Source organism: Onthophagus taurus, chromosome 6 (genome assembly GCF_036711975.1).
Source record: "Onthophagus taurus isolate NC chromosome 6, IU_Otau_3.0, whole genome shotgun sequence".
In the NCBI taxonomy this organism is placed as follows: domain Eukaryota; kingdom Metazoa; phylum Arthropoda; class Insecta; order Coleoptera; family Scarabaeidae; genus Onthophagus; species Onthophagus taurus.
In genome coordinates, this window is record NC_091971.1 from 9,920,421 (window position 1) to 9,937,368 (window position 16,948).

The 16,948-nt window shown below is 31.0% G+C and overlaps 2 protein-coding genes across 4 annotated transcripts in view; one reads left to right on the forward strand and one right to left on the reverse strand.

Annotated features, from left to right (window-relative positions):
* LOC111427713 (acetylcholinesterase-like) overlaps positions 1-12,954 on the forward strand; it is a 49,434-nt gene extending 36,480 nt beyond the window's left edge. For both annotated transcript variants that reach the window (XM_071196349.1, XM_023062960.2), the window contains exons 3-4: positions 1,766-3,613; positions 7,287-12,954. In XM_071196349.1, the coding sequence (XP_071052450.1) occupies positions 1,792-3,613; positions 7,287-7,417 (1,953 nt within the window). In that variant the 5' untranslated portion in view covers positions 1,766-1,791 and the 3' untranslated portion in view covers positions 7,418-12,954. The remainder of the gene's footprint in view (positions 1-1,765; positions 3,614-7,286) is intronic.
* On the reverse strand, positions 11,692-16,857 carry LOC111427715 (stromelysin-2-like). 2 transcript variants are annotated; one of them, XM_023062964.2, is made up of 5 exons: positions 16,658-16,857; positions 16,509-16,604; positions 16,234-16,448; positions 15,981-16,173; positions 11,692-12,548 (listed from the first exon to the last, which is right to left on the reverse strand). In XM_023062964.2, exons 1-5 carry the CDS (start codon positions 16,833-16,835, stop codon positions 12,541-12,543), a joined length of 690 nt encoding a protein of 229 aa, XP_022918732.1. In that variant the 5' UTR covers positions 16,836-16,857; the 3' UTR covers positions 11,692-12,540. The 2 variants fall into 2 exon arrangements, with proteins under 2 accessions (XP_022918732.1, XP_022918731.1); XM_023062963.2 differs by lacking the exon at positions 11,692-12,548 and having other exon boundaries at positions 15,910-16,173.
* Between the last annotated feature and the right edge of the window lie 91 nt (positions 16,858-16,948).

A 16,948-nucleotide genomic window follows, 5' to 3' on the forward strand; every position in this document is an offset into this window, starting at 1 on the left:
TTAGCCGCACGTCTCTCAAGACGGCTAAACCCGAATGTTTCTAGTTCTAGGTCTAGTGTTAGTTCTACTTTTACACTAGCACTGTTAATACAACTAAGACAACAGTTAGAACTAAAATCGTTCGGGTTTTGCGCCTCTTAAGACGGCTAAACCCGAATGATTCTAGTTCTATACTGTTAGTTCTAGTAACAATGGTAGTGTAAAACTAGAACTAACACTAGATCTAGAACTAGAACCATTCGGGTGCGTCTTTAGAGATGAAAATTACAACATCGAAAATTTTATCAAAACTTAAAATATTGTTTTCTAAAAAACTAAAAGTTATTTTTCAAAACGGCTTTTTGCATTAAAAAGAGGATACTTTAATTAATAATTCGTGATATTACCACAAGGGTCCTTCAAAAAATGAATTTTATAGCGAATTTTGAAAATTATCGATGAAAATTGCAACATCGAAAATTTTATCAAAACTTCAAATGTTGTTTTCTCAAAAACTAAAAGTTATTTTTCAAAACGGCTTTTTGCATTAAAAAGAGGATACTTTAATTAATAATTCGTGAAATTTCTACAAGGATCCTTCAAGAACTGGATTTTATACGAATTTTTAAAACTTAATCGGCGAAAATTAAACAATTCGAAAAAATTGTCGTTCATTTCAAAAATTTATTTCTCAAGAACTGAAAGTGATTTTTCAAAACGGCTTTTTGCATTAAGAAGGGGATACTTTAATTAATAATCGAAAGTGATAACAGCGACAGTTCTGTTAGTAATGAATGTGATGATGAATTACATGCGAAGAGAAGAAAACTAGATGATTGGGCACAGGTTTCTAGCTCTGCCAGGTTGTTGAAAATTATTAAAAACGGATTGGGTTTTGTTTGATACTTGTCTAATGATTTTTATATCAAATTTATAATTTAATTTCCTGTCATGACAGACCTCAAAGATCATCTCGACAAAACATTTGCAAAAAACCTTTACAAATCGCAGATTAAATCACGTACTTTCCACGGTCTGAAAAGAATCCCAATCTTCTAGTTGAAACTTTCTAGTTCTAGATTTAGTGTTAGTTCTAGTTTTACTTCAATAAAAATATACAGCACAGTGATATCTAATTACCAATTAGCAGTACCTAGCACTGTCACTAGAACTAATACTAGACCTAGAACTAGAATCATTCGGGTTTAGCCATCTTAAGAGACGTACGGCTAAACCCGAATATTCCTAGTTCTAGATCTAGTGTAGGTTCTACTTTTAATAAGAATTGAAACTAGAGCTGCAGTCCTTGATTTATACATGGCATAGACAACTTGGGGAATAACACGACTTGGATACTATCTATGAGCGCTAATATTAATATTTAAATATATTGATACATTAATGAGATGATATATCAAGGTTTTACTGTATATTCATTTAAATTCGATTAAATAATTTAAAATTTCTATCAATATTCCTATTATCTCTTGTAAATGATGGTCATTTTCTAAAGGAAGGAAACCTTTCTCCTGAGCATTCCACGCAATAACCTAGTTCTCACATGAATGGATCCAGATAGCAACCATCCATTAGCTATTCCACGGCAGGACAATGCCGTTCCGTTCCTGGTTCCCGACTACGACGTCGCAATCACAATCAGAACATGTCGGTGCAAGCGCCCAATTATCCGTGCCTCGAAGGCATTGCCTAACGAGGGGTAGAAATTGTGAAATGTGACTTCATTAGACTAAACGTTGTTTTTTTCTCTTTTATTTTTTTCGTTTAGATCTAGAAGACTAACCGAGCAGAGTCATGAAAAGAGCACCGTGGACAACGTGCTTGCTGGTGGGGTTCCTCCTGCCGGCCTGCCAACCGAATCCGCATAAGGGTAGACATCATCCTCAAGAATCTCACGCGGAACCTTTCCATATGTCCAGAGATACGTTTGATCCTCACCGAGATTCTGAAGAATTTAGAAGAGAAACTCCAGAAGAGAAACGAGAATTTTCAAGGAGAGATTCAACAGATGATCCTTTAGTAATTCAAACTAAAAAGGGTAAAATTCGAGGAATGACAGTAACAGCAGCAACGGGAAAACCCGTAGATGCGTGGTTAGGGATACCATACGCCCAAAAACCATTAGCAAACCTAAGATTTCGTCATCCAAGACCAATAGAAAAATGGGATAACATTATGAACACTACGTCATTGCCGAATTCTTGTATGCAAATAATCGATACTGTTTTCGGAGACTTTCCCGGTGCAACCATGTGGAATCCTAACACACCAAGAAGTGAAGATTGCTTATATATCAATGTGGTGGTCCCTAAACCTCGACCAACAAATGCAGCTGTGTTATTATGGATTTTCGGGGGAGGTTTTTATTCGGGAACGAGTACTTTAGAGGTTTATGATCATAATATTATGGTTGCCGAAGAAAATATTATTTTAGTTACGATACAATATCGGGTGGCTTCCTTAGGATTTTTATATTTTGGTACTGCTGATGTTCCGGGAAATGCCGGAATGTTCGATCAATTAATGGCAATTCAATGGGTGCACGATAATATAGCGTTATTTGGAGGAAATCCGAATAATATTACCTTATTCGGTGAATCCGCCGGTGCCGTATCGGTGTCTTTACACCTTCTCTCGCCGTTATCACGAAATTTATTCTCCCAAGCGATAATGCAATCGGGTAGTGCGACAGCTCCCTGGGCAATCATATCGAGAGAAGAAAGTATCTTAAGAGGGTTGAGATTAGCCGAAGCTGTAAACTGTCCAAGTGATAGATCCGATTTGCAAGCGGTAATTGAGTGCTTAAGAAAGAAAGATTCAGCGCTTCTGGTTGATAACGAATGGGGCACTTTGGGAATATGCGAATTTCCTTTCGTACCCGTTATAGATGGCGCTTTCTTAGATGAACACCCGGTTAAAGCTATGTTGAATAAAAATTTTAAGAAAACAAATATCTTAATGGGATCTAATACAGAAGAAGGTTACTATTTTATTTTATATTATCTAACCGAATTAATTCGTAAAGAAGAAAATGTCTATGTTAGCCGACAAGAATTTATACGAGCTGTTGCTGAATTAAACCCATATTTTAATCCAATAGCTCGACAAGCAATCGTTTTTGAATACACCGATTGGTTAAATCCTGATGACACCATTAGCAATCGAGATGCACTCGACAAAATGGTAGGTGATTACCAATTTACATGCAACGTAAACGAGTTTGCATACAGATATGCAGAAACCGGTAACAACGTTTATATGTACTACTATAAGCATAGAACGGTGAATAATCCTTGGCCATCATGGACGGGAGTTATGCACGCGGACGAAATCAATTATGTCTTCGGCGAACCATTAAATCCAACAAAAATTTATACGGCACAAGAAGTCGATTTAAGTAAAAGAATCATGAGGTATTGGGCAAATTTTGCTAAAACCGGAAACCCTAGTTTATCACCAAACGGAGTTTGGACACCGACTTTTTGGCCAACCCACACCATTTCTGGCAGGGAATATCTTACGTTGGACGTTAACTCAACGGCAACCGGTCGAGGACCAAGATTAAAACAATGCGCGTTTTGGAAGAAATATCTACCTCAACTGACGCAATCAACAGGTAATTTTTAATACCTCTCTTTTTTCTTTTATTCTTTTTTTTATTCGTCGAAGGAAACAATTTCTTATTTGATATACGAGGCAAACTGTAAATTATCACGAATGGATTCTGCTCGCAATTTACGACCAGACCGTTGTTATTACCGACGCGTCGTTGTAACAGATGTTCTGCGAAGTAATAACTATCGTGAAATGGGCGATGATATCGGCCAAGTTTTTGATATATTTTCACACTCACTTTGAATATTAAACATTATTATTATTAGTTTAACGATAATTTATTTTTTAGTAACAATTAATCATTTTAGCTATTTATTTTGATAGAAATCACGTTTTTTACACAGTCCTGTTGGAATGAATAAATCTCGATGGGATAAGGAAGCTCAATTATGAAATATAAATGGGATAACCACTCCTAAAGTTTACACTTATGACGTCTAATCCAACTCAATATCTGAGTTACTACGAATTTCTGTTAATAGATTAAGTCAGACTCAAATTACGATGTTGAATCCAACATGTTCTAAACGTTATGTTACTCTAATCGAATATGAGCATACTTTTTTGAGTTTGGTGTAATATTTGGCAATGAAGACCATACGAGTTCTAAGATAATAAATTCTTGGAGCTCTTAGATTATGGTTAGAGGGTACATTGTAACTGCAACATTCGCAGTAGCCACAAATCTACTCATTCCCAACCTTGATATATTTACTCTACCACAAAATTTTTAAAAATTGTGTTTCTGTCATAGAATGTAAGATAATTTGGAATGTTCTGCACTGTATTTTTATACTTATCCTAACCACTGCCTCAATGTACAAATTCAAAACATGTACTTCATGCATAACTTCCAGTGTTACTATTAAAGTGGTACTTATTACAGTTATTACATTAAACATTGCAAATCTAGGCATTCATTTAATTTCTTTATTTAAAGCAACCAGGGTTTTGTTCCATAAATTTGTACTACATCCTCAGCCGCAAACAATAATTTCTTTTTAAAATCTAATCAATTTTGACACGATAATCCTTTAGTAAAACTAAAAATCGTTGTGTGTAAAATCTCGTATTTAATCATGTGATTGCGTGGGTACTGCTTTTGTCGAATGTCACGTTTGCCATTTATACTAGACGCCAAGGACGGCAACTGAACGGCACGTGCAATGTGTACTGTGCTATTACCGTTGTGTCTGAAAAGTCCCATACCCGTCTTTATCCCACTAATAAAATGTGGACGTACGTCTTTTTGTCGTATGGCGAAAAACATGGTGATTTAAAAAAGTTCTTCATCAACTTTTTTGTTGTAACAATGATTTTGAAGGATTTTGTCTTTTCAGGCTTAGCTGTAATCGATCAACGATTATACAAGCTTAATTAATAGACTTCATTTTAAACGTAGTTTCATTAATCAGCTTTTTTAAAATTACTTTAAATTTACTTTTTCGCATAAAAGAAGTATATAAAGCGAATATATTCAACCTCCAAGTTGTGATGGATATGGTGATTTTGCGAAAATCTGGATACCGGATATTCGGTATCCCCTTCGGCCGGATATCCGGTTATCCGGCATATCTATTCAGCCATTACGGTTATAATTTCTGGTATATTTCTGAAATGATGTAGGTACAAGCTACAAAATGAACTTTTTTGCAACATTGCAACATCGAAAATTTTTTCAAAACTTCAAATATTATTTTCTCAAAAACTAAAAGTTATTTTTTAAAACGCGTTGGTTCGTTGGAAAGAGGACGCTTTTATTAACACTTTGGGGAATTTTCATACTCATATTCCAAGAAGTTGATTTTATACGAATTTTTAAAACTTAATCGGCGAAAATTGCAAAATTCGAAAAAATTGTCGACCATTTCAAAAATTTATTTCTCAACAACTAAAAGTGATTTTTCAAGACGGCTTGTTGCATTAAAAAGAGGATACTTTAATTAATAATTGGTGATATTTCCACAAGGATCCTTCAAGAAATTAATTTTATAGCGAATTTTGAAAATTATCGATGAAAATTGCAACATCGAAAATTTTAACAAAACTTCAAATATTGTTTTCTCAAAAACTAAAAGTTGACTTTCAAAAGGGGTTGGTTCGTTGGAAAGAGGACACTTTTATTAACACTTTGAGGAATTTTCATACTCATATTCCAAGAAGTGGATTTTATACGAATTTTTAAAACAGATCAAACTAACAATTTAGGAGAAAATTTCAAGAGACAAAAAAGTTGCTCTCTATTCATTTCAGTTTTTAAATAGAAAAGTGTGGACGCATTAAGAGGTCTTATACAAAGTATTGTAGGGGTTGATTTTTTCATCCCCTTGTAATAACATTTTAGGATTACAAAAGTCATCAAAAGGTCATTTCATTAGCAACAGTTATCTGCCAAATTTCATCCTTCCAAATTCCTTCATAGTGGATTTGTTATTTAGATGCATCCTGTATATACGGATTTGTAGGCTTCTCGATTCAGTTCGATTGTTTTAGCATGATGGCTGTACATGCATATGCATGCAAATACAATAACTCAAAAACAGAATTAGCTACGGTAACTGAATTCGGTACATGGCTATTAATCAAAAATCGTAGATCCGAATCAACTTTTGAATTGAATTCGTCTAACCTGGTGTAGCACTTAAATACATATCGAACCTTTTTCATTTAAACTTGATCAAATTAAACTATTTTATGAAGACAAGCTAGAATAACAACATTGGCTATCACTTATAATTCGTCGTTGATGAATACTTGATGGACCATTTCCAGTCCTATCCTTGATACATAAATATGTAACTTGTGCATCATCGCCCGAGTAAATGGTGTCGATTACATTGGACCATTACAACAACATACTAAGTAGTGCTGGGTGATACTACAAATAACGTATCAATTATCAATACCATTAATAGATACTATTAGGTAATAAACAAAAATAAGTAGGTAACAAACCTATCAAGATATTAGATTTCGTTCTCCATGTCATCATTTTTTGTCACCAACCTACGACACAAATTACTAGATATGGGGAAAAAGTGCTACCAACCAAATTAAGCAATTGTCAACTAATAAAATACGACTTAGGAAGGTGAACCTCATAAAATATCTTCCTGGTGTTCCTATAATTTCGAAGAATAGTGGAGTAGAACTTGATTTAGATTCATTTTCCATCACGCAAAGGTTGTCATCAAGCAGGTATGGTTTCATTTCAACCTATTCAAAATGGTTGATTAACGGCAAGTTAATATCCGATTAATTAGATAAACCATGCCAGAAACGTCACTATACATAAACGTAGCTTTAATAAGGTAAAATTGGCGACACGTCAACTTAATCGAAAGCTAACATTGCACTTTAGCTAACCAAAAACGAAATTCTCAATTAACGTTATGTTAATTATGTTTTAACTTTAATTTTCAAGTTAATCTCTGATTAATTAAATAAACCATGTCAGAAACGTCACTATACATAAACTTAGCTTTAATAAGATAAAATTGGCGTCACGTCATCTTAATCGAAAGCTAACATTGCAGTTTAGCCAACGACAAAACGAAAATTCTCAATTAACGTTATGTTAAAGCTCGATTAACTTGGTAAAACTTACTACTAACTATGTTTTAACTTTAATTTTTAATGATTTCATTAATAATGAATTCTATAATTTATTTCAGCTGAACTACAAAAAGAATACAGCCCAAAAAATTGCACAAACGAAGCAAATGTGCTTAAATCGAATATCATCATCATCGGTGTCCCAGTCATCTTTCTGCTGACATCAATAAAAAATTCATTCGGAATCTAATTTTCGAATAATTTAAGAAGAAAAATTGGAGATAACCACGATGTAAAATCGATGTATTGAAGATATGTATGTAAAAATGATGGATGAAAATTGATTAAATACAAAATGTAGTGAAAAGCGATCGATTTTCGCCACCATATTGGTGGTGACGAGCTCTAAAGTAGAAAAATGATTTTCAAAAGAATCCTCCGAGCAGTTCAAAATGTAATCCCGCGCTTTTTTAATGAAGAATAAAAATATCAATAGTACCACGTAAGAAAAATGTAAAAGCTACAGTAGGGCTGGAAACAAAAATTACCCAAATATTAAAAAAATTACCTGAGGTAACTGCAATGCGATTTTGGAATTGTAAAATCGCTGCGAAATCTAATACTCAATGAAAAAATAAAAAAAAAACTATTTTTCCGCTACAAAGAAGGTGAGACGGGATAAATTAAATTAAAAAAAAAATGTGTGTAAGAAAATTGGACCAAACCAGTCCGGTGTGAAAAAAAATTTATGTAATTTTTAATAAGTAAATGTGCTATAGGCCTAAATTAAATGTAGTAGTAGTTGCCAAAAGAATAAGTAAAATAAAACTTAATAAAACATAAGGAGATAAAACTGTACAGTCACCTACCGGTTAGTTTATAAATATTCACTAATTAATTGTCAATTAATAAAAAAAAATGGTCGAAAATAAACCTTAAAAACACAAAACTTTATTTACATATCAAGAACAAGAATCGAAACCGAAAGGTGACTGAAAAAAAAAACGATACAGTTAGTGTACATTTCAAATCGATGAGATAAAAATTAATTTCAAAAACGAACCCCAAAAAGAAATATTCTTTTACGAATAAAAATCGATTTGATTATTAATATAATTATTAATGTAATTGTGACAGATAAAATGAAACAAAATGTTAACTAGCTCAGCTATTTACTTAAATCTTTGCTGCCTTACTCACGTGTAAAACAATTATTAGTGGAGACTCTATCTCTATCTCTCTCTCTATCTATCACTGATGAATCTAGCTGAATAATGGGGAGTAATAAAAAGTGTAAAATTTAGAATGAAACCAGGAGATTAATTAAAAAAAATATATTAATTTGAATCTAGTGCCTCCGCAAATTAGACTCAAATAATAGCGAGTAGCGCACAAACAGCACAATAAACGATGCGAAGGAGAAAATAAATAGAGTTAATTAAATAACAAATCGTAATACCTAATTGTAACCCCAAAAATGATTATTGTTAGATTATTATCTTTCAAGTATAATTCAGCTAACAAACTATAACTTCATCGCAATCAATTTATTTTCTTCCATCAACATTTATTAAATAAGAAAAACATATCTAATTCATACAGTGTGATTCAATATTTATATAATATCTCAAAAACGGTTTAAGATAACGAAATCTTTTTTCAGTAAAAAACTATTTAATTTTATGTGATTTATTTTTTATTTTATTTCGTTTCCACAAATCATTATTCCACGTTCTAAACACAGAAAGTGTTTGGATAGTTTACATAAATGTTTAGAATTCCTTTGCTTTTTGTTCGACGCGCAAACTGCATACCGCTTTGTTTTGTACGTCAATTTAAATTTGTTTTTTTATTAACAATAAATAATCACAGGTAAAAAGGTCAGAGGGAAAATAGTGTAGGAAAAATAAAAATTATGAACAGGCCCAGAAAAAATATGCCGATAAAAGCTGATTATTAGATAACAAGAAGGAATATGAAGAGAAGAAGCAATAACATGGCAACTTGCATAAGAAAATAACATGCGTAGAAGAAAAATATCTTAGGCAGAAAGATAACATTATTCCTAGATATAAAATATTTTGTACACAAGCTAAATAGCTTAGTCAGAGGTAAAATAATGCGAGGGTATCAGGAATAGGCGGAGAAGCAAAATATGGCTAAAAGCTAATCATTAGATAAAAAATGGTAATTTGCAAAAGAAAACATCATGCGCAGAAGCAAAACATCATAGACAGAAAGGTATTTAATCCCAGGCACAAAATATCTTGGACACAAAAAAATGTCTTGCTCAGACGGAAAGAATTGTGGTCGAAATAAATATCATGAATACGCATAGAAGAAAATATTATGCCCAGAAGCAAAATATCACATTATGCCCATACTATCATGGTTGAAAACTTGTTATTAGATGGAAAGCGAAACATCATGCGCGAAAGATAGTAATACATCATGATTGAAGACCGGTAATTGAAAAAGCGAAATATAAAAAGCAGAAGTAATATCGCGACAATTTGCAGAAAATAACATCATGCGCTAAAAGAGTATTGTTGTCGTGAACAAAATATCTTAGGTTGAATCAAAAAATCATACTAACAGATTCTATTCAATAAAACATTCGTACGCTGAAGCTAAATGTCATGGGTAAAAGCATTTTATTCCACACAGAAATGAAACGGCAGGAGCAAAAGTAATATCATGGCAACTTCTAGACGAAATATCATGCACAAAAGCGAAGTACCATAGCCAGTAAGAAAAAATTGTTCCCAGTAACAAGATATTTTGGACAGAAAGACAATATCGTGCTAAAAGGAAAACATTAGGAGTAAAAAAATATCATGAATACATCCAGAAATATTATATCATAGGCAGAAGGAAAAGCTTAGTTCGAGAAATAAATCATCTTGTGTAGAAGGAAAATACCCTGGTCATAGGAAAATATTTAGCATCTCATGCGCAATACTTAAATATTATATGCAGAAGGATGGCAATACTTCCAGAAACAAAATAACTTGCGCAGAAGCTTGCGTAGTTAAAATATTATGAACAAAGGAAATTATCATGGGTAAAACCCAATCATTACATGAATAGATGAATTATCAGGAACAGATATAATACCATAGCAATTTGAAGAAGAGAACTTCATGCGCAGAAGCAAAATATCATTGGCAATATTAAAACATTACTTAATAATATGGAGGGCTGAAAATATGCACAGAAACATATTTATTTTTATTACGATAAGTAAAAACAATCCATATTAGGCACAAATGCATTGGGAAGCCGTTTATGATGACACAAATGCCACTAACGATGATTTTGATGTATGATGAAACTTGTGGTAATCTGTTTTTGGCATATACTTCGCACCTCTGCTGGGTTGACATCTACATTTCAATAATACAATTCGTTTTCAAATCAATTTTATTTTTTGAGAAATATTTTTTACTGAATCAAGATTTCCATCATAGCGCTGGCAAACATTTTTAGTAAGTGTATGGTGTATTCCGCGCAGAACTGTTGCGCAAAGTTTCTTTGGCATGTTCAAACTTGTCGCGACATGACTTTAATACGTTTGGTATAAAATATATATTTTTTAACTAACTCAAAATTCTTATGAAATGATTTTTGACTTATTATGATACACTGTATGAAAAACTGGAATATTTTTTAAATTTTGAAATAGATAAGATTGCTCATTTGTCTTCCACTTAAATACAAGTTCATTTCAAAAAAATAATTAATGTTATATCAATTAAATAATTAAAATAAAATGTACCCAATATAACTCCATAAAAACCGCTTTTCCAAAGAATAATATTAAATATATAAATTTAAGTAAACACATAATCATGATAAGTTTATTTTATGATCTTTTTTTCTAAATTTTAATGTTTACATATCCAATCAAAACCGACTCAATTCTGAGACGACACGAATTTACAAGAACAAACAAAAAATAATACCTACTCCAAAATAAAGAAAAATCCTTCGCGAGTTAATTAAGATTTTCGGTTAAAATGTAAGTAAGAAAAGAACCCAAATGCAAAAATCTACTTAAACGAGCTATTATCGAGAATAAGAAAAAAAATTAAAAAAATCGTAACGGGAAATAAGAACAAACAAAAAAAAAGGTTAGTGGACTCATAAAGAAAAGGTTAGTGTTTTTAGCAACGACAGTTTTTCCTATAATAATTTTTCCCCACCGAAAAGCTAAATTGTGTACGTTTAGGAAATAAAAATAAACGCTAAACGTAAGTAGTAACGTCAATAAAGATCAATAAAATAATGATAGACATAAAACGATAAAAAGATTTAACCAAAAAAAAATAAAAATTAAAAAAAAACTAACAAAAACGACCAGTAATCTTGTACATTTTATAAGAGTAGTAGGTTTTTAATAAGTGCACACACACGAAATTAAAGAAAAAAATAATAAATAAATAAATAACACTCATACACGTGGCGTGTACGTCTTTGAGTAGGTATTAGATGGGAAATAAACGAAACGAGAACAAAAAAAAGTTACTTATAAAATAAATTTATTAAATAAATTAAATCGAAATAAATTAAATTTAAAGAAACGATCTGTATATGTAAACTGTATGTTTATAAACATGGTGAGCCATTAAAATGTGTTTAAATAAAAAAATCTTTATCTCTCTCAAAGGTATTAAGTAATTTTTTGAATACATTTTTGTGTATCACCATGTAATAAATTATTAAATAAATTAGCTAATTCCCCAAACAAAAAGATAATAATTTTAGCTTACTTCCTATCTTAAATACCTAAAAATACGTTCGGTGTTCCAAAAAAGCAAACGGACATATCAATAGAATATAGTTAAAATTAGATAATTTTAATGATAAACGGAGTTGCTCTCTGTGGATCTTCCATTAAAAATGAAAAAGAAAACAATGAAAATGTAACAAACAAGATAAATATTAACAAAAAAGAAATTAAATATAAATTCAATTGCTTGTATTATAAACCGCTATTTATAATTCAATTAAAGAAAAGAAAATGAACAATTGTAAGCCTAACGATACAGCGATTATATTAAAAAAAAATAATAATGTCCAAAGAAGAAAGGTGAAAAAGAAAAAAATTTGATAATATGAGTAAAGTTGAGTTCGATCGGTCTTAAGTATAATTATAGTACAATTTGTAAACTTACGGTTACAATTTAGTGTTTAAGTGTTAAGTTTTTTGCTTTTTAAAAAGAAAAAAAAGATGAAAAGAGAATGTAAATGAAAAAGGAGAGAAATTGTTATTTCCTTTTTTTATATCTTAAGATTTAATAAAAAAAAAACAAATTATATATTGCGTATTTTAAAAAAAAAATTAAATAAAATAAAAAAAAACTGTCGAAATCAGTGCGCTAAAATAAATAAAACAAAAAAATTAAATAAGTAAATTCATTGTTATGATCTGTTGAGATTAATTTTTAACGCAGCGCAATTTGCCGATAAGAGTTAGTTGTAAACGCGATTTTAGAATGGCCTATTGAAAAATAAAATAAATAAATAAAACTGAATATTTATTCTCGGTCGAATTTTTAGACACCGCAAATCTATACCTAACTAAAGTAAATACGAGGGCGAAAAAAATGCTTAGAAGAAAAGAAAGGAAATATATAAAAAGGTAAAACCGATAATGAATCTCATCTAACTAAAAGTAACATTATCAAACATTATTGTTGTGAGCCGTTGGCGTACTAAAAAAAAATAACTATTAAAGATAATAATTATGATACTGATTGACTAATAATAAATGCTTGTAAATATTATTGTGTTTTATTTAATTTTTTTTTTTGAGAAGAGAAATAAATCTTTCTGCCTAATGGTCTTTTCGCTGGCATAATTACAACAAAGAATTTAATAAATTTATTATTAATTATCAGATAAGTATTTATGAAAAAAGTTCGAATATTGTCTTGCTCTGATCAACTTATATCTGTGCAGCTTGTCTCTTTAAACATAATTTATGTATTTTTTCATAATTGTTTCTGTTGTCTAAAAATTTCTTCCGTAGTCTGTCTAGTCTTAGTCTTATAAGTTCAATACCAATCATTTCGTATAGGGTCTCGTTTCTTACGTTTTGCAATGGGTTGTTTGGCTGTCTAATCTTCTGGGAGATAATCCTCAAGCATTTTCTTTCCGCTTTGTCAATTATGTTTTTTTATTGATTTATTAAATCATTTTAATTCTTTTCAAATTTGACATAAAAGAATTTTTCATCTCGTAAAATTCCGTATCAACTATTAAGGCACATAGTTTATATTGCCAATAATAGATGAAAAAATACAAAATTTGCCTCACTAAGGGCCGGTTTATCAATGTCGAGTTAAATCTGTTAGATACGCAACTCATGGATAAACTTGCCTAACAGATAACCTCAGTGAACTGTTTATCCAGCAACTTTCTATTCGACAGGCAGCAACCTTCGAGATAGAACATAGATGGTACCCCTGAGTGTTAACATTAGAAACGGAAATGAAACGTAATTGGTTAAATTTGAATAATTGACTTTAGTTTATGAAGTTGATATAAACAGCAGATCGTGTTTTGGAGGTTATCATTCCTGTGTGCTTTCGGTATTGTGCTTTGTTTTCGAAAACCTTTTTTATAATGGAATTCCTACATGAATATTTATTAGACAGCGATAAAGATGAGGATATTGTCCAACTCTTAAATTATAAACGACGACCATATATTATAAAAGAAAGACAAAAGTCAAAACCACTTTAAGGAGTTGGACGACCACGTTTTTTTGTTAGAATTCGGGTAAAAAAGGATACAGTTTTGTCAATCTTGGTTAAATTAACAAGGGGACCACCAGACGTGTGACCCTCCGATTTTGAAAAAATTTGGTGTAAGGGTAGGAAATAATATTTAAACCTTATTGGTGAAGTACTATTATTAGACGCCTAGGCATTTTGGAGAAAATAAATTTTAAAAATTTTGAAATTTTAAGTTTCGTGAAGTGCGTCTAGTCAACCCTATTGGTTTTATGCTCGTGGCAACAGGTCCGGCAGCTGAGCTAGTTAAGGCGCTAGTTACAGACTCGATGCCCCGAGTTCGCGCCTCGGTAACGGCGTTTTTTTTTTTTTTAATTATAAATTTATTTTTACGTTAAGTCGTAATATGGTAAAGTACTGTGAGGTAATATAACACAAAAAACCTTTTTTCTACACCCACATGTATATGTATATGTTCTGTTTTCTGCACAATTGACATAACAAATTACTTTTGAGAAATACTACGAAAAACACCATCATTAATTGTAAATGGTAGAAGGGTTCTTGAATATATATATATATATATATATATATATATATATATATATATATATATATATATATATATATATATATTTCTGTACTTTCCTTAACTCTTATATGTTTACTCTTGGTATTTACACAAAGAATGCGTGTTTTTCGTAGTATTTCTCAAAAGTAATTTGTTATGTCAATTGTGCAGAAAACAGAACATATACATATACATGTGGGTGTAGAAAAAAGGTTTTTTGTGTTATATTACCTCACAGTACTTTACCATATTACGACTTAACGTAAAAATAAATTTATAATTAAAAAAAAAAAAAACGCCGTTACCGAGGCGCGAACTAGGGGCATCCAGTCTGTAACTAGCGCCTTAACTAGCTCAGCTGCCGGACCTGTTGCCACGAGCGTAAAACCAATAGGGTTGACTAGACGCACTTCACGAAACTTAAAATTTCAAAATTTTTAAAATTTATTTTCTCCAAAATGACTAGGCGTCTAATAATAGTACTTCACCAATAAGGTTTAAATATAATTTCCTACCCTTACACCAAATTTTTTCAAAATCGGAGGGTCACACGTCTGGTGGTCCCCTTGTAAGACGAGATTATACTATATTAGATGATAGATTATATATTTTTTTTAAATTACTAGATTATTATTTATTTTCTATAACATTTTTATATTCGTTTGCCAAATCCATCAGCAAGATCTTTTCTGCAGTACTAAAATTTGATGATCATTTCTTTCTCTTGCTTATCCATCACCACAATTATAAGCTTAATTTATTTTTTGACGTTATATTTTGATTTTATTGTTATTTCCTTTCACCAAGCAACCAAACTTGTGCTCACATTTTTTTGACAATATCTAATAGGTAAATCCTTAACCAGTACTTCAATCTGGTGTGTATCCAAATGTCATATTTATCTATAAGATTACCCTAAACTACGGGTGGATAAACGATTCGTCGACGTTATCTATCAGCTACAATTTTAATTCACAGATAAATCGTCTTAAGTAGATATTGATAAACCGGCCCTTAGACCCACTTTTACCACCTCTTGATAAATTTATCCGATAGATAAATCCAGCTCTTAGCCAATGAGAGTGCTTCAAACCGCCGTAACCATGGCAACTATCCTCTAGATAGTTTATCAGGAGGATGGTAAAAGTGGGCCTTAAATCTTTTAGATTCAATCCAGTTTGAATTTGACACACGGTTTTTGAAGTTACTGAATTATCGCCGTCGTTTTTGGGGATTTTCGTCGCGTTGAATACCATAACTGTAATATTGGTTGCACACTTTCCATGATAATTCGGATAAGTCGGATGTGATAATTAATTAACTTTATATCCGGTATAGAAACAACATAGGACTTTTATCTCCACAAAACGAATTGGAATTTTTGTTGGTCAAACTTTAAGTCATTTTCTTTAAGTCATTAAAGTACATTGATTTATTGTTAGTTAAAATCTTAATAAGAATTTATTAAATCATTTAATTTACAACGTATAAAGTTTTAATACCTTCAATATCATCATTCACTAAACATTTACTCTCTGTTGGATTATAAAACGGATACATAATGCTGTTTTTATCCATTGAATGACCCAAACCCAACGTATGTCCAATTTCGTGGAGAGCTATTTGATATAAATCAGCGATAGATTTATTGGACCAATCCAAATTTTCATTAAAATTAATATTTCCACCAAAAATCTTAAAATAATTATTAATTATTATATTAATTTAATAATTATTGTTTGTATTATTACTTACAGGGTATTGTGCCATTCCAAAAATTTTTTCTTTATCCATAGGACGAAAAGAAATATGTAATAAAGCATCCCTACTTTGTTCTACTTCCGAGAAACTTAAATCAATATGTTTTGCCCATTCATTAAAAGCGCGATAAACAGACGAATGAATTAAATGTTGTAAATCTTCGGGGTAATTTATTTTATATTTTATGTCGGTTATTCTCCATTTACTTCCTTTAAAAAAAATAAAAATTTAAAACAAAAATTAAAAATAATTAACATTTATTAAAATACCTTGAATACTGAACCTTTTAACCCTCATTTTTGATTTATCGCTACACCCACATCTATACATATCCATCATTTTAACCGTTTCATCATCTAATAAACCTTATAAGAAATCATTACTTTATTAATTCTATTTATTAAACATTTATATTTACCTGTGGTTTTGATTGAAGCAAATTTTTGAAATTTTTTCAAACACTCATCAAAATTTGATTCATCCTTCTCATTCATGTAACCAAAATAATGAAGATAATCAATACCATCGCTTTTATTCATTGCAAAAACGTTAGAAAGAGATAAAACTGTAAAATAAATTAGAATTTTTAAGTCCATAATGTTGATTCAACACCGGGTATTTACATACTGGATTTATCTGTTGATTTTATTAAAAGAAGGCAAAGGTCTGAGATTATTTATCTTTGTTTATATTAATGAAATTTTAATTC

Excerpts from the sequence above, each read along its gene's own strand:
- LOC111427715 (XM_023062963.2), bottom strand. The coding sequence starts at position 16,835 with ATGGACTTAAAAATTCTAATTTATTTTACAGTTTTATCTCTTTCTAAC. Across the intron at positions 16,605-16,657 it reads TGCTTCAATCAAAACCACAG|GTTTATTAGATGATGAAACG; the intron begins GTAAATATAAAT and ends ATTTCTTATAAG. Across the intron at positions 16,174-16,233 it reads TTGGAATGGCACAATACCCT|ATTTTTGGTGGAAATATTAA; the intron begins GTAAGTAATAAT and ends AATTATTTTAAG.